Source organism: Molothrus ater, chromosome 9 (assembly GCF_012460135.2).
Source record: "Molothrus ater isolate BHLD 08-10-18 breed brown headed cowbird chromosome 9, BPBGC_Mater_1.1, whole genome shotgun sequence".
Taxonomy (NCBI): domain Eukaryota; kingdom Metazoa; phylum Chordata; class Aves; order Passeriformes; family Icteridae; genus Molothrus; species Molothrus ater.
In genome coordinates this window covers 21,025,909-21,049,393 of record NC_050486.2, presented here as the reverse complement: position 1 = coordinate 21,049,393, position 23,485 = coordinate 21,025,909, and the positions used below count along the sequence as shown (strand labels likewise).

Sequence of the window (23,485 nt, the reverse complement as noted above, 5' to 3'; positions counted from 1 at the left end):
CTGGCTCTATTATGGCAGCCTGTCTTTTGACTTCAAACTTTGCAGTCTGTTTTCCTTCTGAACAGAAGTTTGCTGCTTTCAGAGCCTGTCTTTGGTGGCCCTTTTGAGGGGAGGATCAGCTGTATCCAGCATTTCTTACTCTCTTGGGTTTCCATGGGTCCTCTTGGGTGGCTGAAGCTGGTGAGTTTGGCTGCACCACAACAGGCAAACTGGCTAATACTCAAGTGTTTGGCATGTGTCTTCTCCTTCCCTTGGAGCCCCTGGGCCAAGTTTGCTCTCTTTCCTGGGAAAACTTGGTGACTCCCAGTGGGGTGGTATGGCAGTAAGGAAGGATGTGCCCATCCATCCACTCTGCCTCATCCAGCACAGCATGCACAGGGAGTGGCACAGCAGACCGTGAGGAAATGCTTAAGCCATGCCTCCTGTGCAGCTTCCCTGCTCAATGTCTACACCTGGGCACTTCCACACTGTTTACACTTTATTTGATTTTTACATTTTTTTCTAACTTTCCATCTCAGCAGCACGTGCTCTCCATGTGCCCTGGTCTGGGCTGTGTCCCTGCTGCACTGGGGAGCTGCTCTGCTCTGTCTCTGGGCTCTGCCCACCATGGAAATTGGGTGTTTCTCCTGGCTATTTAAATTATCTGTTGTTTCCATTTACCCACCCAGCTTCTTGCCCTCCTGCTGCCTGGTGGGGTGGTGATGTCATCAGCTCATATGTGTAACCTCACGATAATTTCCGCCTGCAGGTCATGAGGGTTGCAACCATGCTCCAAAAAAGTGTGTTAGTTCCTCTGCAGCGGCTGCATTTTTCACATGCTAATTTTACTCACAGGAGTTGGGGTTTTTTTCCCATTTTTTATTATTTCTTATTTGTCTCTTCCAGATGTTTTCAGGCAGTTTTTTTTTTCTTGTTGTTAAACTAATTCCATTCATGTTTTAAAAATTTATGAAAGCACTAATAAAAATGTCAAAGTGGTAAAAATGTTAGCTTTTGCTCTGCTTTGATTAAATTTTGCAAACTGTTTTTGAATATTAAAAAGCAATATTTTTTTTTATTCTCTCTCCCTCTCTCTGTTTTTCTCTAGAAGTGATTTGAGAGGCTTGTTGCATGGATATCACTCAGCAGGCTCATTTGCACTCCAGAACCTTGGTGCCATGGATCTCTATTAAATAACATAGACAAATTATTCTTTAAAGACACCAAACAAATTGTCACTTCTCCTCTTACATTAAACTAGAAGGAAGAAAGGGAATGGAGAAGGAGGGGGGTGAACACAAAGGATTTTATCGCTTTTATTCAGTGGATGGCTTTTTTAATTTCATGTATATTTTTTAATAATTGAGAAATCCATCGCAACTGGATTTGTTTAAACTTTTTATTAACAGGTTCATGTAAATTTTTGATTGCTGATTATTCAAATAATTGAACATTCTTCTGATGAAGGAACGTTTTTATTTCCCTATCAGCATAAATTGGCTACAAAGAGGAAAATGAAGCAGGGCTTGCTACTGTGCTGTATCCCATTGGGATGGATTTGGGGGGAGCTTTCAGCTCCTCTTCCTAGTCTGTTGGAGGAGGGCAGTCCTCCTCAGCCTCTCCAGAGAAGGAGGTGCTTCATGCAGTAGTCCCTGTTGTCTGTGTGATGGTGTCCTCTAAAAGGATGGTGGGCTGGAAAGTTTGAGACTGGTCTTGGGGAGGGCACAGCCCCTGCGATGTCCTTGCTAAACAGCTGTGAGCCCATTGTGAGTACAGCTTCATATTCTCTGGGTAGCACATGGGACTGGTGTGAGACCACCTTCCTTAGGTTCAGCCTAGGCAATGATGTGTGCAGCTGCAATGCTGAGCACAGAGACCTCCTTGCAGCCTGTCCCTGCTGCAATGAGCATCAGCACCATCCTCGTCTGTTCTGGTGGTGTTGGGTGTGCTCGGTACTGTGGCACCACCTTCCCACTTCTGCAGAGCTTTGTGTTGAGTTTATTTTTGTTTGGGACTATCAAGCTACCTTGCTTGATGGGATCATTTCCATCTTAATTCCTTGTTTGTTTTAAATGAACAGCTGTTTTTCTTTTTGCCCTATTCAGGAAATCATCGAATTCCCTATCCTGAAGCTGAATGGCAGGACGATGGAGATCGAATCCACCTTTCACATGTATGTTCAGCCTGTGGTGCATCCCCAGCTTACGCCCTTCTGTACAGAGGTAAAGTGCAAAGGTTCCCTGGTGCTCCAAGAGTCTCTCTGGGAAGCAGATTTCCATTGCACCAGGGACTCAGGTCACCTCTTCACGGTGCAGCTGCAAGGCAGTGTGTCATGCCAGCCTTGAGTTAATGAGAAAGAGAATCATTTTTTGTTATTGTAGTAATGTGTAAAGACATCAGTTTGGATTCATAAATAACTCTAGCTGTGATCTGCTAACTAAGATAATTGTATTTACAGCTAAAAAATGTCTCAATTGGGTGATCACCAAATAAACACACTTGTGTTAGCTGATGTTCAAAATTCTGTAACCTCTTTATGAGCTCTTGAAATTTTGCTGTTCTCCTCTGTGGTGGAGAAGGTCGAAGAGAGCATGGACTGAGGAAAGACAGTGCTGTGCAAATGTGTGGTTCAGAGGCACTGTTGGCCTTCATGTTAGGATCTGGGGAGTCCTTCAGAGTGGTAGGATAATTCATGTTTGCATTTTTAAGACTTTCTTTTTGGTGTTGTAATTGCGGGCCACTTGAAATGATTGCTCTTTACTTGCTTACTCTCATTGCTGAGGAGAGCTGCTTTTGAGCTATGGCTACCTTTCCTCAGATATGGAATGAAGGTGCTAAATGTGATCCCTGATGGTTCAGAGGAGTTGAGGAGCAGGGGTTTGGTTTTGTTGTTGATTTGGAGTGCTTTTTTGTTTTGGTTTTTTACTCAACTGAAAAAGTTATCTGTTTTTCCAAGTGTGTTTTTCCTCCTTGCCATAATCATCAAAAGAAACTTTAAGTTCCTTTTGCTTTGAGCTTTTTTTCCTGTCAGTCCAATGGTTCAATTTTGGCCAGCACAATCACTAAAATACTGACTGTGGGAATCAGTGTATTCAAGTTCTTCATTCTGTCCCCTGTCTTGTCATCAACACCATGGTGTGTTTTCCCCTACCTCTGTGGCTACAGGTTTAAGTCTGTGGAGGGCTTGTCCCACCTGTACTAGCCTGATGAAAAATGACTCCTCTGTGTTAGGTGGAGTCCCCTCCAGAACCAACCAGCCCCTTCCATATTTTCACGTTGTAAAAACAAATACTTATTTTTATTCTGCTGTAACTCCAAACCATGTGAAGGTATTTTATTTAAACTTAAAAAAAAAAAAAAGACTAAGCCCAGAAACATTATTCCCCAGAGAAGAGCTTTCAGAAACCTATAAATGTGTGAGAACAGAGGGTTATAATGGAAATGGTTTTGCAACCTTAATGCTAGAAGGCTGGGCAACTACTTTGGCTGTCCTTATCCCCATGAGACTTGCTGGACATATGCTTGTACAAATGTGATAAATCTCACAGCTTGCACCTGATCTTTGCTAAAGACGTTATCTTCTAGAGCTGAGCCCAAAATGTCGGCTTTGCAAGTCACCTAAATTTTGGAGAGAAGTTTTCTCATTAACTCCCACCAAAACTCCTTTTTCTGGAAATTTCTCTATTGCATCCCTTCCCCTGTTTCTAAAGCCTGCAGCTCTGTTCTTGCACAAGAGTCTGCATGACTTGCTTGGTGTGTGCTTGTGGTTCAGCTTTGAGCTGAATGGAGCCTCCAGCCTGCTGCAATGTAGGGACATTCAGAGATGATGACCTTGTGACCAACAGTCAGCCCATCTAGACCTCCTGCACTGCAATGATGGTTTCTTGGTTTTCTCTCGCTCTTGGAGGTCTGGACGAGGTGTTTGTGTCTCCTGTGTGGAGCCTTGAAGCAAGTGAAGCTGAGTGTGTCTGTGATGGCTGTGCTTTGCAGGATGGGCACAGGTGTCCCAGGTCAGCATTCTGCTACAGACTCTGCCATGAACCTCAGTCTGGTATCATGTCTAGAGTTGGGTGAAAATGGGCAGTACTGAGGCCAGCAGGCAAAATGACTGCAGAACCCCCACCTGTGGTACAAAAAGGCTGCACTACCAGGTTTGGCAAGTCCTCTGTTATTAACAGCATGGATTAGGAAGCTGGTTTTAATCCTAGCCTTAATGTCACTGGCTCCTGGTCACCCCACATGGTACCCCTTGCTACTTAGTGCCCAGCATGGCCCCTATCCTTCCTGGCTTGGCAGTCCCCTGACCTGTTGCAGATCCCCAAGAGTGGGATCGTGGCTGGAGGTGTGCTTGTTCCTGGGGCCCATGTATGGGGCTAAATTTGAAACCCTACCCTGAGAGCCACTGGTGAACCTTACTAAACAGTGGGGTGCTACTAGGTAGGTGCAGAGATCATCCCTGTGCCACTGGTGCAAGTTTTCTTGAGACCCCAGGGTCACGGCCAGGATATGCTCTTGCAGAGCTGCTGCCTGAACTGCTCCAGCACTTGTTATCGACTTTCTGCTGGTTTATGTTTTCTGAAAAATACTAATTTTGCTAAATGCCAGTAAAGGGCTTTGTCTAGGCACCTCTACTTACAAAGGTTGAGATTTATTGGCCTCTTTGTCTACAAAGAAAGACCAGGCCTGATTATCAGATGGTACACCAGAGACAAGTGCTTAGGTAATCAGCAAGCTGTCTTGGAGTAGAAATACGATGATTTTCCAGATAAACTCTCTAGCAAAAGCACTGGTGATGGGAGTCTGTCAGCAGCTGTGCTGCTGATTTCCCCTCTCCCCTCTGCCTTTGCTAAGCAGTAGAACTGCTTGGTGTAGACTCTGTGTGGAAGGGTTACTGGGGTTGCTTGACATTACTCCTTGGGTTTGGATTACCTCTTCCATCACTCTTCCTTCTTGAAGACAGCAGCACAGCATGGGAAGGGTACTTGGAAAAGTGGAGAGCTTGTTGTCTCCCTCAAGACATCTCTTTGCTTACCTTTTGGTGTGTCTGTGCTCTCCCCTGGCTACAGGTTGTTTCTCCAACTCCCCACATCAATGGCCAGGAGCTGTCTTCCAGTGCTGGCTCACTCTGAGACCTCGTCTCGTCCCCTTTCTCCAGACCTGCTTCTTTAAAACAGCAGGTCATGAACCTTGGTTATTGTGAGGGGAGAGCTGAATGCTTAGGTGGAGAAGTTGTTAAAAGCTGTTACTAGGTGCATAAAGCTCATCATGCCTTTTTGGAAGATGCAGATGATTTTTCTGGTGCCCAAGAAAGTTCTTGCCAGGAGCATAAGGAGAGGTTCCCTCTACATGCAAGGTGCTTGTACAGATCTTTTCACGATACTTGGCTCTCTTTTTATGACTAATTTTTATTGATTTTTTCCTGAAGGAATAAACAATAAAAATACAAAAAGATAAAGGCATTATAGCTTGCTTATGTTCCCAAGTACCTCATGCTGCTTGGGATAACCAGTGAAATTTTACAATTGTGCAGTTTTATGTTTTTATACTTTTTCAAAGCTGCAAGACCAGATAATGCTGCAGAGATCCAATGCACTAGGTTGGATATGGCAGATGGACATAACTGATAACAAAAAGTATCAGAAAGGATGAGAGAGTAGAAATCTGGTCCAGTTTGAGCACTCTGACCTGTATTGAAATGTACCTATGGAGCAGATACATTCCTTTGTATTCATGTGTGTGATTTCTGCAGCATGAATCTTGTGTGTGTATGCTTGGCAATGTGTCCTTGTACAGACAGGCTGGTGCTTTGCTAGCCTGGCAGGGAAGGACAGAAGGAGTTTTGGGCAAGAATAAGCAGTGACTCTTGGTGGCACCTCTGCATTTGCCTCCATATCCCTCTCTCCTCCTGATGGGAAATGTCTGGATGAGGCCATTATACCCTGTCCTTCCATGGCATCAGGGGTGCAGTGCTCCACAGATACAGTCCTGAGGGTGTCTGGAATGGTAGAAACCATTTGCATCAGTACTGGCTGAGATAGTGAAAGGTTGCCTGTCATCCTTAGCACAGAAAAGACTTGGACCTCTTGGAGCAGGTTCAGAGGGGGGCTATGAAGATGAGCAGAGGGATGAAACACCTCTCCTGTGAGGAAAGGCTGGGAGCTTTGGGGTTGTTCAGCTTGGAGAAGATAATACTCCTAAGAGACCTTATTGTGACCTTTTATTACTTAAGAGAGCCTATAAGATAGACTTTTCAGCTTGGCCCCATTGTGACAGGATGAGGAATAATGACTTTCAACTAGTCAACTAAGTATACAAAAGAAGATTTTTACATTGAGGGTGATGAAACAGTGGCACAGGGTTCCAGAGAGGTAACATTCAAGGTCAGGTTGGATGGGGCTGTGAGCAACCTGATCTAGTTGAAGATGTCCCTGCTCACTGTGAGGGACATTGGACTGGATGAACTTTAAAGGTCCCTTCCAAAACAAACTATTCTATGTTCCTTTCTGAACACGCCTTTCAGTCACTTCCACAGATTTGGGTTGAGCTGCTGTCTGAAAGGCAGAACCAGCACTTTGCAATAGGTGAGCTGTCCACCTCTTCCAGAAGAATACATGGAGAGAAAGATGGCAAGAAAAGCAAAAACCATGCCAGTGAGCTTTAAAAACTGCTCTAAGGAGCCATGCATTAGTTCCTCAGATCTATTTGCTTCTCAGAGTATGGAAGTCTGTAGGTAGCAGCTGTTAACACAATTAAAATAGAGATTAATATTAAAACAGTTTCTGAAACATAAAAGAGTGTCTATGTCCCTCCACTTTCCTAAAATTCCACTTCATAATGGCTTGATGAACTTGAGAAACACACCTAGAGGAACTCTGTTTTCTTAAAATTAAAATACTTTCCCTAAAAGGTATGTATTGCCATTTCATGGGAGTCACTATGAGAGAATAATCTTTCCACTTACAGTTTATTCAGTGAGTCAGGTATTTGGTATTCATTAAATGTAATTACAGTTTAATTGGAGTTTAATATAATTTCTTTTTCTGTCCTCCAAGTTCAGTGCTGTAAGCCAAGCAGCCAAAGAAACTGAGAGATAGAAACCATTTAGCTTCCTTCAGTTGCCACATACTTAATAAAGCAGAACCCTCTGGTTTGTGAGAGGACTTATGTTGTACAAGTAGGTTGAGCTGGTCTGTGTGGAAGAGTTACTCCTGGGTGATGGTGTGGCCATCAGTATCTCTCAACTGGATGCTATGGCTTCCAGAGGCATGGATGCTTCTAGGTTGTGCTTGACCTTTATTTTATGAAAACGTGTGAGATGTGTAGCTTCAGGAAAGTGCCATATGAAGTGAAATCCCATAGTGCACTTGTTTTAATAATGATGTTTTTAATTACTTGGGTGCATTGATGGCAAGCTACTGAACTCCAATATTCAATATGTTAAAAGACAGTTTTGTCAGTTGGAAGGGAGACAGAAAATTTATCTGTTTTCCATGTGCCTCAAGCTCTCCTGGGCAGACACAGGCAGAGGCCCCTGAGACTGCATCTTTTAATGCACGTGTTTAGCTTTGAACAGCTAAGCAGCCTAGGAGCAGTCAGTAGGGGTATCTGTTGGCAGGACCTCTTCTAAGGAACCTACTGGAAAACAGACTAGACAGGGCTCTGGAAGAAAGTACTTTTCTTCAGATTTCATTCCATTATTTTAAATACAATTTTGAACTGCTGAGGAATGCTGTGATGGACTATGGGAACATGGACATGCTGTCTGCCCAGCTCAGGGGAGGATGACTGGGTCCACTCCAGGTCTCACTTGTCAATACTTCTCTGTTTGGTTCATCTGACTCTGAAATTGTGGTGTCACTGTGACAGCAGAGGAATGTCCAGAGACCTTGGTAGTTACCACTGCCTGTGTACATCAAGGCAACACCAAAACTGCTGAAGGGGATGTTGAAAAAGGGCGTCATGCTGATGCATGACACTGCTCCCCAAATGGATCCTGCCATGCTGAGAATTTGCAGTTTTGTTGTGTGGGTAGGAGCCCCACTACATTTCTGTGTTTGGGATGGAGCTGTGCCCTTGCCTGTGACTGGGGAGCTACCAGGGTCACTCTGCTGTGGCTGGTTCCTCATCATCACCCCTGTGGGTCACAGGAGCATGTTTTGGTTGCAGAAAGATGGACAGGAGAGTAGACCTCTCTAACGATCTTTTGAGTGCTGCTCTGGTGACTGCTTTCTGTTTGTCTCTGTTTCAGCTGACTGGGATTATTCAAGGCATGGTGGATGGACAGCCAAGCCTCCAGCAAGTGCTTGAGGTAAGCAGAGTAACCTTTAGTTCTCAAACTCTGACCTCTGGTCTTGTAGTCCCCTCTTCATCTCTTTCCCTGCACCCTCCCCTTGCTGAGAATCGAACCGCGTAATTTGACTATGATTACAGCTTTATTAGAATAACATTTGCTGTCACACTGGTGACACACTGCTGAGATTATTGAACCATTGATCTGTCATCTCCAGCTGTTCATGTCAAGGGTGCTGACAAGATATCCAAACTCCTGCCAGTAGATAGGAGAAGAGGCGATTCTTTCTTGAGCCAGTTTTAAAGCACCAAGACATTGCTCAAGACCACTGCTCCTGGAGATTCTGCTTTCATTGCTTTTTCCACTCTCTCAGTACTTTATTAAATTATTTTTTCTACCTATTTAAATGCTCAATAGTACATGTAGTATAGAAAGAAAATACCTCTGAAATCTAATCTAAAGGATGTGTGAATGCAGATGCAGCCCTAATAATACCTTCTGCTTAATGTGGAATTCCTAGAGCATTTAAGGCTTAATTAGCTTGGAAGTGTTTCTCCATCAATAGCTTTTGTTGGTAGTCAGATAGGGAAGGAAACCTCCTCAAGCAGAGTCTACTTGGGCTGCAGGTTGGTGTTTGATGCGTCATCTCTGTCAGGATTTCCACTGCTGTGTAACCTAATTGTTCCTAATCAGAATAATTGCAACAATTGTTTATCTGAGGAAATCAAATTAAAGGTGTTAAAATCCTCCATGGAGACAGCATTTGATGGGCACTCACATCAGGGAGTTTAGAAAGGTTACCACTGCTGTCCCCAACTCCAGCCAGGCTCATGTGAGGCTGGCTGGGAGATCCTGTCAGCCAAAGGGAGTGTGGCTGAGAGGCTGGATGTTGCTTTTCTGGGGAGTTTTACTCCAGGAGATGTTGTACAGTCACAGGAAGAAGCATTGACCCCTGGCAGGAAAGGCTGTGTTGGTGACATGAGACTGAAGATGGTGCTCTGCAGAGGGGGCGTCACACATCCATGCAAACCCCCATGAGCATGTTTCCCCCAGGAGGGAGAGCCCTCTTTGCCTGGATGGGTGAATGTAGATTGCCACTGGAGTATTCCAGAAAATGGTTCATTCTGTTTCTATGGAAGCTTCTTAGAGTGTGGAAACACTTATGTAGAAATTTTTTTTATTTGGACAGAAAAGGTGTTCATACAGCAGCGTGTTTCTAGATTAAAATGAAATTCAGGTCAGGCGGCTTCTGAGGCATGCTGGTTTACTCAGGAGTGAAAGGTGTCAAGCAAGAGAAAAGAGGAGGGATTTCTGTTGCTCAGGCATTGAAAATGCTGCTAATGAGGTTGCATAATGACAGTTGATTTTGCCTGCCACTGCAAGATTTTGGGCACATCATCTGCTAGTTGTAGCTGGACTAAGTGTCTATGCAGGGCTTCTGTCTGTGCAGGGCTTCTAGTCTAGGTTAGTTCCTTAGTCCCTGAGGTGGATTGCATTCTCCAGGTTAACATGGCCCATTTTTTAAGAGGACCCAGAATGTCTTTCCCTGTGGGAAGCTGATCAGGAATAGTGGATCCTCTTTAAATCCACACTACCCCGAACAAGCACTTCTTCAGAATTGTAAGAAGGAAAGAGGGATCCAGCCTGGAGAGGAAGGCGACACCTGGCTTTGCTTGTTACTGCCACACAGTGCCTGTGTGTGCCCAGCCCTTCCATTTTTTTCCCCTTCCCATATCCCCCTGGTGCTATATGAATTAGTGTATGTGAAAAATGCTGTAGGGGAGGGATGCCATCTCAATATACCTGTCTTTTCTCCTCACTGGAGGGGACAAAAGTTATGTTTCCTATGAGCCTCTTTGGTACAAGGAGAGGAGAAATGCCAGGTAACAGCACAGTTGTATCGTCCCGTTAATGCTGCACAACTTTCATCCCTCCACAAGCAGAGCTGCTGCAGTGTCTGATAAGATCATCTCTCCTCTGGTTGCCTGATGTCTCCTATCAGAAATCTTCAAAGGTCCAAACGTGCTGTTGTTGAGATGGCAAGCAAAGAGAGAAGAGAGAGAGGGAGAGGTTGGATAAGATCACAATTTTCTTCTCTCTTGATTGCAAGCAGCTTATCTGAGTTTAACTCTTGTGGCTCGGCCTGTCTCTGCAAAACTCATCCTCTTTTCTTGCCTTCCTTTCAGAGGGTTGACGAGTGGATGGCAAAGGAAGGCCTCTTAGATCCCAGCGTCAAGTCGATTTTTGTGACCTGTGGAGACTGGGATTTGAAAGTGATGTGAGTATGGGAGGGGAGGGAGATTTTCCTGGGTTTTATTGCTCCATGCTTGCTTGTAGTGCATATGTCTTTGTCCTTGCAAGCCTCCAACTGTCCCTACTCGTTGTTTCTTAGGGAAATTGTTATTTGCCATGCATAATTGGGAGAGAAAAGTTGTTTCAGAAGAGAGGAGGGTGCTGGGCATGGTGCAAGATCACTGTCTAGGATATTCCCTATAGTAAGTGAAGCCTTTCATAACCCCAGGAAGAGTTTAAACTGGAGCTTTGTGATGTTTTGCCTTTTACCCAATATACTTTCCAAAGGAATGGATATTTCTAAGTGCATACGTGAATGATCGAGTGATGATCCTTACCTGACTTCCTGCATTTAAGGGTTTTTCTGTCTTCTTGGCACAGTAATTCAATGTGAATCACAGAGTAGTCTTTGGAACAGAACACAAGCAGAAGAATAGAAACCAGGTCTGGCATGCTTCAGTGGTGTTCTTATCGTTAAGGTCATCTTCATCAGCTGGGTGAATATCTGGCAAGTACCAGGTGGGGGCCTGCACTGGGATCTGCAAATGTTGGTGTATGTGCATGTTTTGTTAGAAAAATAGCTAGGCCACCACCTAAAAATGTTATTGTAAGAATGGAGCTAAATGTCCAAAAATTAAATTAGTTCAATCTCCAAAGTGTTTGCAGATCAGTGTCCTATAGAGCTGAATTCCTTTGGATTAGTATAATCTTGCTTCAGCTTTTCATTTCCCTGTGGTGCTGGATAAAGATTCCTGTTGTTATCACACCAGTAAAGCATGGGCTTGACACATCCCATCCTAAACTGACAGCCACAACTCGTTAGTAGTGTTACTTGGTTTTCACTGTGACATTGGTTTCCCCAAGCTGGAAGCCTAAATAAACTGCACATAGTCTAGGAGCAATCAGCACCAGTTCTTTCCTGACAAGTAGTCTTTGCAGAGTGGCAGCTCCTTGCCTTTTCTTTGTGTAATTAGTGAAACATGAAATATGGGGTCCAAAGCTCAGCACAAGCACTAGTGGTACTGAGAAATTGCCTCCAGACAGAGACAGAGGGGTGGTATTTGAATTTTTGAGTCAGAATCTCGGTCTTTGCTCAGGCTGTATCCAGAGCTCATAAATATAGCAAGTTCCTGTGTTAGTTGCTTAAATTAGGAGTGAGTTATTTTTCATTATATATCATGTTTAAGTGTCTGTTAGAGACCAGCACAGTTGCTGCGCTAAACTTCTGTTTCTCGTGTATTCTATTTTCTCTGTTCTTTACTCCTGTATTGCTGTTGTGAGTCCAATTTACCACTTTGTTGATGGTTGTGAGAAACAGTTATCTTTGCTCCAAGCCCATCTTTCCGTTGCTTTCACAGTGGGCTGACAAGATTCCCAGGTAATGACATCCTAACTTGGTGTTCATATGGAAAGAGCTACCTGGATGTGTTGGGTGGCTTTTTTTTTTTTTTTTTTTCTTCAGAGCTCTACAGCAGGCAAATAGAGGTAAAGATGAGCCCCATTAGTGGTGGGCCATAGGGGCTGTGAGGTGAGCTGGCTCAGAGGGACATGCTGTTCTGGAGTGGAGATACACTATTCACCGTTTGCAGTGGTCTCTCGCATGGGTTGTCCCTCACTACTCAGCTGGAAAAGAAGACTCCACTCCTGGCCATGAGGTTGTTGAGAGTGGTTCATTTCTCCCTCTTCCTTTTAAATTTTTTTTTAAACCATTAACTTTAGAATTCAATCCTGAAGCGTCCTCAGGGCAAAGCAGAAAATGCATTCTGTGTTTCTAAGCACATGGATAGCAGGAGTCTGGCTGCAGCCGCCTGGTGAGTAGCACATCATGCTGCTCCATCGCCGATTGGGTGCTGCAGTGTGTGGCGTCACATCTGATTAGCACCATGCCAGTGGATGAGGCTGGAGTGAAGACTCCCTGCCAGCTCTGACTTGTCTCATTTCCCATTACTTTTATCCGTCACCACAAATGCCGAGTCTCCCTCCTGAACTAATTAAGTTTGCGTGTGTTTAGACACATTGCCAAATAGGGTTTAGCAAAGCAGAACTGAGCATCTCTTTTTAAAGAGAGAAAGCGGAGAGCTGAAACAAGGCTGCTCAGACAGGGAGGCAGAGCCTCAGAGATGTGGAACATCCATGAGGTATTCCAGGGAACCCTCCATGCTTCTCTACAAGACCTCTGGTGTAGCTGATGCCCTTTGCTACCACGTTGAGACCACATGCTGGTCACAAAAGGCAGCAGGAAGGGAGGTGGTGCTGTTTGTCCACTTTTGGAGGAGTGTTGTTGGAACATTGCATGGTAGAAACCTGGCTGGGTTCCAGAGGAATTGAGGACACTGAGGTGAGTGCAACACTTCCTGGCTTAAGGAGCCATCACTTGTAACAAGTTTACTCCTAACTCTGCTCTTTCTTTTCTCAGCTTCCTTAGTAATGACAGCTGCTTGCATAGCTGCAGTCCTCTTACCCAGATCTTGAGTGGTTTGGAGTTCCTGTCCTCCGTTGTCCTTAGCTTGGCTGGTAAACCATGCAGCTTTGTTCCTGGCTTCTCCAGCAGTGACCTGGGCATTTAGTTTGCCTTCTGTCTGCATGTGCTGTTCTAGAGCTGAGATGTGGTGTCTTCTGAACTGGTCTGTCTACTATGAGGGCTTCTAGTAGGTGCCACTGGTAGGTGCCAGGGAGGCACAGTGGGATGAGCAAGCTGGATGTGGGGAAGTGGCTGTAACAAGGAGGAGGAATCTTCAAGCCTGTCAGTGTTGGATATAGAGATAAGGTAGGGAAATAGCCCTGCCTAAGCCAGAAGTTGCAATGTGTGTAGCTCAAACAAAAGCACCAGAGAAATGGTGATTGTCAGGGTACTGCTCTCTGCTGATGGTGTCTGGCGCTGCTGAGTCTGCAGGATTCAAGATGTAAACTCAGCTGCTAAAGGATCAGTAAAACCTCTGCTTGGCTCAGGGATCTTCAGGAAATGAGGCACTGTGTGGCTACAGACTTGATTGCTCTTGAACACTTGGAGCCTCCTTGGAAGACCACAGAACTGTGTGTCTGTCTTTCCTCAGACAACAGGGAGCACTAGTCTCAAGGAGCTGGGTGCCCAGAACACCAAGCATCTGAGAAGGGCTTATGCAGGTTTAGCATGAGCAAAGATCCTTGGCCTTGCTACCAAAGGCTTTGTCATGGGTGTGGTCATCAGAAGTGCACCTGTTGGAGGGATTTGGTTGCTTCTGGAGAGAGTCCATTGTGTGAGAGGGCTCCTAAACGAAGCGCTGATCCTCTACTGGCTGTGCTTGGATCAACCTGCTTTCAGTTCTTGGTGTGTGTGTGAATCAGGCTGGTGTTGGGGAGACAGCAGCTCTCCTGCCAGCCCTCCCCTTCCCTCTTGTTAAGATGCAATTTCTTTAATGAGGAAAACCTCTTGAGTAGGAACATCACCTTTCTTGAAGGCTTGTCCTGACAAGGCAGTTCAAGCCGACAGAGTCGCATATCAACTTCAGCAAATATCAGTCACTCATTACAGAGACTCTGCTCCCCCCCATCCCCCAGCAACACCCCTCATTCCCAGACAAGGGAATGAATCACACTTCTGCTCTTGAATACATCATGACAAGTCATGGTTCTAATGAGAGAGGGCCATTCATTCTGGGTGGAAAGTTCCCTGTGTCGACTCAGAAATGTTATTAATTAAAGAGAGCTACCTGAAGCAAAAGATGAAAGGAGCACCAGACCTGCCAAGCTAAAATATGAGTGGGGATACAGCCTCGTTAGACACATGGTCCTCAGGCCTCTGCATGCTCAGTGGGAGGATTCCTTTAGCCTGTTGCAAGGAGCTATAGTCCAAGTTTAACAGCTCCAGGGATGGATTCAAATGCCTGATGTCGTCTGCTTTAGTACTTGGACCTCATTCTGCACCTAGGTTGGAACTGACACTAGTCATTAAGCAAATAGCATTGATGTGGCATTGGGTGGTGAGGGTAATGTGCCTTTGAAGGGCTGAGGGAGCTGCTGACTGCAGGAGACGGGTTTAGTGGAAAAGAGGGTACTTAGTATCTGCCACAGTTGAGCCCTTGTAATATAAGCTCTTTAGTGTAGTTTATCTGCTGAAATGTCAAATTGCTTTCCCCTGTGTGTGGAACCAGTTTGTGGGCTCTTAAACACAATGTGAATTAATCTTGGCAACAAAAGAGGCATTTTTACCATGTGTTCATAGATACAGAGTTGAAGTACGGTGAGGTTAAGTGAGATGCCTGTGGCTGTGCAGGCAGGCAGAGGCAGAGCTGAAGTCTTATGTCCCAAGTCTCAGACCTGCACCATAATGTCAGAAGCATCAGTTAATCCTTCTCCTTCCAGTTTTGGGTTGTTCTGTAAATGCACTGAGCATAGCCAAAAGTACATGTAGGCTTTGGTCTATATAACTCTGACATGAAGATGCTTTAACTGCACTTACTGTGGCTGATCAGAACATGCTAATTTATTTCTTCACAGGAAACTACTGCTCAGAAGTTTTTTATTTTCTTAAATAAGTGTTAAAAGGCAAGTACTCTCTAATATAGTGATAAAACATAGTGAAGTGTCTTGAAATGTTTATAGCCCTTGGTGCTCTTCCTAGGTTGGATATTAGTAAATTCTGAGCAGTAAATTATACCATTGCTTAATTTTGTCCTACTGTTTTAATTCTTTCTTGCAAGTTACACAGACTGGGAGGATGCTTGTCTTCTCTGACCAGCTCCAAATGTGGCAGTGGGTTGCTCTTTCCTGGCTTCTGTCCTGGACATTTTTGAGATCAGAATAAGGTCATGCATGGAAAAGAATTGTTGGTGTTAGTGTCCTTTGTACATGTTGTTCTTTATCCCAGGACCAGGAGGGAGTTGGTAGCCTCTATCTCAGAGAGAAATTGCAGATGGCCACTGACTGGAGTGAGTGGGAACGCTTGGGTAGTCATGAGGAAGGGCAGGAGAAGGTGTGGGGTGGGCTGGCTGTGTGGCAGCAGGGCAAGAGGTATATTCAGAGTTGAGAGTAACAAGAAAGATCTGGTAACTGAAAGATAATGTAGTCACCTGCATTTAAAGCTAATAAAACAATTCCTTTCCAACTAAGATCTTTAGATTAGCTTGATGGTGCTTTTTTAGTGGGGATCATTTTGCTGAACAAGCCTATGCTGTATCTCTTCACATGGTTACATTGGCTGAACAAAGAGTGTGGTGTGAACTACAGTGAAGGGATGGGACTGAATATCCAGGGTCAGGAACCTTTTGAGTCAGCTTTGCTGATGGAGTTGTTCATGTAATTACATCCTAAAGTGCTTTGCCAGAGCTAAGCAAGGGAGCCTTGTGAGCACTTACAGGGAATAGCACTGACCCCATTCACTTCTGTGACCCTGCAGTCCAGCTTTTTGTTTTTAAAGAAAATGATACCACGTATGCAAAAAAAAAATTTGGATTTTAAGATTCCCCCTCTGTACACTCTTATTTAAAATGAATATACCAGACTTGACTTTTGTTATCCTTATGCACCAGTTACCCTGGCTGACTCCTGTTCTTGTCTTTATTTGAAATCATTGGTTGCTTGGGCTTCTGCAAGTTACATTGTCCTAGATGTCTGGGAATGTCTTTGGGTTAAGCTTTGGACATTAAATCTTTGCATAGGGATCATCATGCAATGGACTGTCACCTTCAGGTCTGTTCCTTATCTGGCACGTGATAGCAAAGACATTTGTTGTATTAGGGCTGTAGTGGCTACAGATTTACTGAGCTGTGGTGCCTGGTGCACTCTGGGGAGCAGGACTCTTCTACCTGGGAATTAAGACCAAAGAAGTTGGAAGCAGCGTGAAAAGAGCCTGAAGAAATTTACAAATAAATTTGCAGTCTAGGGGAGAATGAGACAGGCATTGCATCATGTACTTTATTTCCAGCACTGAACCTTTGGGATGGAGTAATAAGTGGAGAAGGTAGATTTTCTACCCCTGGGTAACTTAACTCAAGCTGTTTGAAAATAGTCACACTGAACTGGATGTAAATCAATGGTCTCAATGTCATCTGCTCACAGAGTAGGGAACCATAATGCCCTCTGCACCAGGAATCACTAGGGTGAATTCTGTGTCCAGGATTTTAGTGAATTCAGGCAAAATGGTTTCAAAATCAATGGATCTATAATGGGTATTTGGTAAATCGGTACCTAGCCTCTGTCTATATGAGAGCTCTCTAATAGCAGTTCAGGATTGTGGTGATTCTGTGCCTTGGGGAATTGAAAAGCTGGTTGGCTTGGGACTGCAGAGGACAATCACTGGAGGGCTGTTTGCTGTCTGAATTTTGTTGCTTGTGGCATGTGTGAAAAACAGGATTAGCTCCACAAAGTGTTTGTTTTCTCTTAGAATAGCTTAATTTTTCTAGTGTTTCATGCTGGGTCTGAAATGTCAGCTGCCTTCCTTTGGATCCCAGCTTTTCTTACTTTGCACCTGAAGCAAAGCAGTTGTGTGTTGGCACCAGTGCTGCCCTCTCAGTGGCTTGGCTGGGAGAGATGTGCTTATGGCTTCTTTGCCTAGAGAGCTCTGCTTGAAGAATACTGCCAGCCTGGGAGCAGCATGCTTCTTCTTTCACTTGCTCTGCTGTGTGAGTCTATAGCTTTCTTGAAAATGTTTTATTTTGTTGGGATGTTTGTTTCCTATTGGGAGCCATTTTCCTGGATGGGTTCAGTCCCTTTCCTCCTGAAGCTCCTGGCTGGCAAAGACCTACTGGGCCATCTTGAGGTCATCCCTGGTATTTTCCCTCCAGCATATTCTCATGTGCCTTGTCCAGTGACAAGGAGTGGATGACGAGGTGTGTGCAGGACTTGGGAGGACACTGGAGCTGCAGACTAACTTTTTGAGCTGAGTCCATTTCATGTTGGAGTCACCTTTTCCATGTTTGGCCCAGGTGCTGCCATCGGCAGCCTGGCACCCCAAAGGCAGTGTCACATGCTCAGACATTGATGTGGACCAGATGTTAGCAATGATGTGAGGCATATGGAGGTGGTAGTAGAATAAAGCAAAATAGAGAAGCCTGTGGGAAGATGACAGAGGAAGCAGGGTGATGTCCTGGCAGGGTTGTGTCCTGGAAGCTCATACCGCTCAGGGCTTCATCCTGCCTTGGTCCTACCAGCTTTGCCTGTCTTGGAGCAAGGATTTCTCCTCTTCTCTGCCTGGCACCCTGGGACACCCTTCATTTTTCCTCTGTAGTTGCCTCTTGGTAATCTCTAATTTCCTTGCTCCAGTTTTTCCATGTGCATCTTGAACCAGGTCTCAGTGCTGACTGTTGGCCAGCATGCCCAAGGTGCCTGGGCACCAGCTGAGTTCAGATCCTCATCCCTGCCTGGAGTCACATCTGTCCCTGCAAACCGGGTGCATGGAGTAGGCTGGTGGGAGGTTGCCAAGACCTCTCCTCCAGCTCACAGTGCTCCCAGCTCTGAAGAACTTTTACATTTTATGGACCATTTAGGTTCCCAATGGTGATCCTAATTCTTCACAGCATGTATATGCCATTTCTTGGTTATTAAAAGGACCCCTGAAAAGGAGCTGTCCTCTGAGTCAGAGCTCTTCCATGCAGTTAATTGCAGGAAGGTTTTCCTTAGACTGTGAGGCTTAATATTTCCAAACTCTCCCTATGCTAAGAGGGTGAATTAGTACCCAGGTTTCCCCATGGCTGCAGAGACTGACCCTTGTGCACCATCAGTAAACAGGCATAGGAATAACACAGGCTGGGAGTAGTTCAGACTTGGAAATGCTCTGGAGGAACTCCGCTTGATTTCTGCACAAAGCTCAAGAGTGCTTTAAAGGTTGTCTGGCCAGGTGTCTCAGTCTTTCATCTCTATATCCTTATTTCGTGTGACACTTCAGGTGCCAAAGTAGCCTCCATTCCTTGGGGGCCCAAGCAAGCACCATGTTTACTGGGAAAGGAGTGATTACCTTGGACTTACTGACAGGTCAGCCAAAGGTTGGATGGATGGATGGATGGATGGATGGATGGATGGATGGACTGGAGGTGATTCAAGCAGGGAAGTTCTTTGTCAAGTCACTCTGCTGTGTATGAGAAAACAGAGGCAGCAAGCCATTAGACTGTGTATTTCAGGTTTGAGGAAGCTGCTGAGGTCCTCTGGCATTGTGAAATGCCAAGTGAAATGTTACTGCCATGTGGAGCACAGCAGTGTGCTGGAATTAATGAGTCTGGTGTAGGAAGAGCACATGTGAACAGTCTGGAGGGTTAATGTGTGAGGATGATAGACTTAGGCAGGGGTTTGTCATCAGGATTGCTGTGTTTGGGAAGCACGTTCTAATGGCAAGACCACATAAAAAGAAATTGGGACTTGCAAGGAGAGCACTAAAAGTCATCAATTGCCAAAGTTGTTTTGCGTTTGCTGCAGGCCTGAAGCAAATTGCTGGCTTAAGGGGCTCTAAGCACCTGGGTCTTGCACTGGATTTACAGGTAAGGTGAAATTGAGAAGGTGCTTAGTAATTAATTCCTCTTCCTGTGACCAGGATGGGAGATGGTTCTGACTTGCCACTTCTCCTCAGAAGTTACTTCAGAAGCTGGTAAGGGCTCTGGTTGTGAAACCCAGGAAGCAAAGAGGATCCCTGGGTGTCTGACAATTGCTTTTCTCTGTTGGTTCTTTCTTGCAGGCAGCCTCGGGCTGCCTGTCTCTTTGTTAAGAGAGTGACAGCAATGTGACACCGTGAAAATAATTACTAACAAATCACGGTGGTGACTGCAAACAGCTCTCTGTCTTCAGAGGCATGTCAGGGAGCATTAGAGCAGGGCCGTGGGAGCAGCAGAGCGGCTAGGGGCTCTTTCTGTGCTCTAGGCTGAGGGAAGATCTTCGGAGACCTTTGGCGCCTGCCACCCCCACATCATTCCTTCCTCGTTGGCTCTTTCTTTCCTCCCTTCCCTGCCTTTGCCATCAATAATTAAGCCCATTAATTGCACAGTGAGTTTAGAAAAGCTGCTAATTGTAAGACAGGGCTTCTGCCTTCCCTGGATTCAGCAACCAGACAAAGAACAATGAAAAAAATTCTGGAGAGCTATCATGGGCAGAAGCACATCCAAGCTGTGTTTTCCATCTTGCAGCTCTCATGTGTTGCCCTGGGCAGTAATGTTTATTAGCAGTGTGCCCCTAGGAATTCATGGGCTGCTGGTACAGTTGGAGAATGGCCCATGTCCTTGTCCTCAGGAACCTTCAGTCTCGGTGAATTTGAGATAAGTTTGTATTTGTGCAGAGCATCACAGCAAATGTGCAGTTACCTGGCATGTCCAGCAAAAAAAGTGAGCAGAAGAATGAGGATGTTCCAAGATACAGTAGAGATGGTGCCATTCAGTGTGACTGAAGCTGCAGGTGAAGACAATCCTTCAGGGAATAAGGAGTGAACAGGTCACGTGTGAGGAAGGTGGCTGGTACCAAATAGAGCATCTGGGGGAGTTTCTGCAGGGATGAGCCCCTGTGGCTGTGTTGGAGTGGGGACCCTTCTGCAGGTCTGCACAGAGTCTGAGGGAAGATCCCTCTAAAGCCTCTCATTATATTGATATAAAGCTCCCTCCAAAGGGTGGGTCTAGCAGACATACTGATAGGAAACTGGAAGGCAGCTGCTGGCTGAAGTGTCCTTCAGCAGCATTGATAATCAAACCCCTGGGCAAGCTTTGAGAGGGAGCTCGCAGCCTCCCCTCCCCTCCTTGTTCCTGGTGGTTTTTCACGCGCCAGTTTGAGAACAGGCCGTGCCGTTTGGCAGGGCTGTAAGGGGAGGCAGGAGGTGCAGATGGGAGCCTGCTCCCAGGTGCCTGCTCTACTGTGCAGTCCTCATTCCCATTCCCTTAGTTACTAAAGTGATTTTCCTGACTGTCACATCTGTAAATAATGTTGCTGGCGTATCTAGCAGGATGCAGAGTGGCGATGGATGGGGGAGGGCTGGCGCTGAGGGTGGCCGTAACAGCCCCTCTCCCCAGCTCATACAATATTTATGCAGGGCTGGGAGTCGGCGGCACTGACCTCTGGGTCGTGCTGTTAAACAGCTCCCGCAGCCCCTGCATCCTAATTGCTGCACTTGTCCTTTGCTCTGGAGGATTCGCTGCTCCTTCTCTCCGGCGAAGCAAATACTAATGGCAGCTTGTGCTTGGAGGTGGGAGCAGTCTCTTCCCCACAAGGAAAACACAAACTTGTTTTGTGTTTTTCTGTGCCTGTGTAATTTACACAGAAACCTGTGCTCAGACCCTGTTACCCAGCATGCCGGTCTCCCCAGTGCTGACAGCATGAGAGCCCATGAAGCTGCTGTGCGTGCAGTTTTGGGTTGTGTATCATCACAGGGCATAGGAAGGCAGTTTACTCCATCCCACTGGCTCCTATTAGGATTTCTCTCTTCCCTTTAATGGGGAGTGGGAAGAAGAAGCAATCTCAGAAGTCAGTCGAGAGAATAGAACTGGGTGATGTGGTGCCAGAAGAAGACAAAAGATGATGCCAGGAAAGAAGAGGGGTTCAAAAAGAGTCACAAAACAGAATGGCATATTTTCTTGTAGATAAATGGTCTACTTCAGTGAGTGGAAAGAGAGGTCATGCAGGAGGCTGGACACTCCCTCTGTGGATGAGGGGCTCTTCCCCATGCAAGTGGGGCTGAAGGTGGAGACAGACGTGGCAGACAGGTTTTCAGCTGATTCGAGTGATTCAAGAAAGCACAAAAGACAAAACTTTTGGTTACTAGAGCTACCATGGCTTTCCCCCATGCTTTCCGGCTAGGCTCAGTCCTGCTTGGGGTTTCATATCAGGTGTCTGCAAGTCCAGTGACCTGACTGACCACCCACGTCCCTTATCCTGCCTTGCTGGGTTAGCAGGTCCCCACTGCGACTGGAAAAGTGCTGTTTAGACTGGAGACTAATGGCCTTTAAGTGACGTGATTGTATTATGTTAAGCGTCTATAGGCTTTACCATTAGGCACTAAACAGTTTATGACTCATAGCAGAGAAGCCCTTGTCCTGAAGAGTTTATTTGCTAAATGGTCTGGACAGACCAGGCTTGGGAGAGGCAAGGTTTCCTCCTGCCTGTCAGAGAGCAGATCTAAGGAGGGCCTGGCACAGGACATGTCTTCTTAGTTTAGAGGAGCACCTTGGCTCTAGGTCTTGTGTGTTCAGGTTTCCTGGGGAGAAATACTTCTGCAATGGGATTTGTACAGTGGGAGGAGAATAATATTTAATTTTAACTTAGTTTTTCTGCATGTTTTGGTTTTAAGGGGGCTTAGACACTATGGGTACATCCATTTCATCAGATATATTCCCTTACTCAGTGCATAATTACAGTGTTCTGCAGCAGGAGTCTGAATGCTCCCTCTTAAAGCAGCTGGTCTGCAGAGAACCAGGTGATTACTACATTAGTGTCTGTGTGAAAGGCTTGTTAACAGACTGTATAGACAGAGAAAGGACACATGCTATGTGTAATCAGGGTCTGCTGGAGCATGATTCACAGAATAATTTAAATAGAGATTTCTAATCCAGCCACCTGTTCAAAGTAGAGCTAACTTCAAACTTAGATTGGGTTGCTCTGGGTCTTCTGCAGATAAGTTTGAATGTCTCCAGGGGAGGAGATTTTGCCACCAATCTGTTCCAGAGCTTTATTACCTGCATGGTGAAGAGTTTTTCCTGATGACAAATTGGACATTCACCTGCTGCAGCCTGTGGTCGTGATGCATGACTTTCACTGAGAACGCAGTATGCAATTTTGTACACTTCTCTTCATAAGATGCTGTATAATGTCATGTTTAGTAAGCGGACAGACTCTCACACCAAGGTTGTGTGTAAAAATCTGTTTGTAGGGGTTTTTCATAAGGTCAGGTTCCCAAGGCTGGGGAGGTAACCTCAGCCTTGGAGACTTTGCAGTTTCTCTTTTCTTGGGAGCAGTGTCATGCATTTCTGATGTCAAAGGGAAGTCCACCTAGTTGTTCTCCATGTCTGGAAGGGATGGTGAGAGCATTTGCTCTACTGCTCCACCAATCTGCAGTAGTGCAAATCTTCCTCCTGCTGCACTTCTAATCTCTGCTGAACCCTAGAGCCAGCAAGCTCTGGTTTCCTGCATGGTAATTAAGTACTTATTTAAAAATCAAGAAGCTCAGTTCTGATCCTACTATCCCTGTCTGTTTACAAACTCCAGGTAGAGTTACTCTAGATTTACTCCCACATTCCTAGCAGCGGAATCAGGCCCAGTAAATAGAGCTATGAATCTTTTTAAGAGAAGCTGTTAAGAAGTAGCACATAGATTTATTGTAGCATCATGTGTGTGCAATTGTTGATGAACATCTTCTGTTGGAGGCTGAATACCTGCTGTGTTACAGCCTTGCTTTTAATGTTGAGATAGCATCTCTGCCAGCATCTTGCTGATGCACAGACAGATACTCATAAAAGGGCCAGATCTCACTTGGTGTTAAATGCCTTCATGTTTCATTAAGGTTGATGGCAGTGGAAGGCACACAGTGCTTTGCAGGACGAGCAAGTCACAATGAGCCACTTGCCCTATGTGCTTTTTGTGGCAGAATTATGTCCCTAGTGTATACATTGCTCTGGCTGCAAAAGGCTGACGCCCTTTTCCATTCACTGGCTAGTGGCTTGGAAAGCAAGAGTCTTGAGGTTCTCTCAAATTTCTTAGTACCCAGGAAAAATTTAGAGAATAGGGATCACACTTAGCCTATGATGGGTGTTCAGATATTTCAGCCAATGCTGCTATGAGTCTCGAGTGTTAAGGCTTGCAGTTTGCCTTTTAGGCTTCCTAGGCAGGATTTTGTCTGCTAGAGGGAGAATGCAGGTCTGTCCAGAATTGGCATCACAGAAAAAGAAAAGATCTGGAAGTGCCAGGTACTAGCCTTGCTGCTTAGCTTGTGTTTTTGGCCTCATTTCACTAATCCAATTAAAGGTTGATGGGAAAAGATAACGCACA

At 45.4% G+C, this 23,485-nt stretch overlaps 1 protein-coding gene across 3 annotated transcripts in view; it reads left to right on the top strand.

The window, feature by feature from the left end:
• Positions 1 to 23,485, top strand: part of ERI3 (ERI1 exoribonuclease family member 3) — a 130,037-nt gene that overhangs the window by 21,603 nt on the left and 84,949 nt on the right. For all 3 annotated transcript variants that reach the window (XM_036387760.2, XM_036387759.2, XM_036387758.2), the window contains exons 3-5: positions 2,085 to 2,201; positions 8,228 to 8,287; positions 10,456 to 10,547. In XM_036387760.2, the coding sequence (XP_036243653.1) occupies positions 2,085 to 2,201; positions 8,228 to 8,287; positions 10,456 to 10,547 (269 nt within the window). The remainder of the gene's footprint in view (positions 1 to 2,084; positions 2,202 to 8,227; positions 8,288 to 10,455; positions 10,548 to 23,485) is intronic.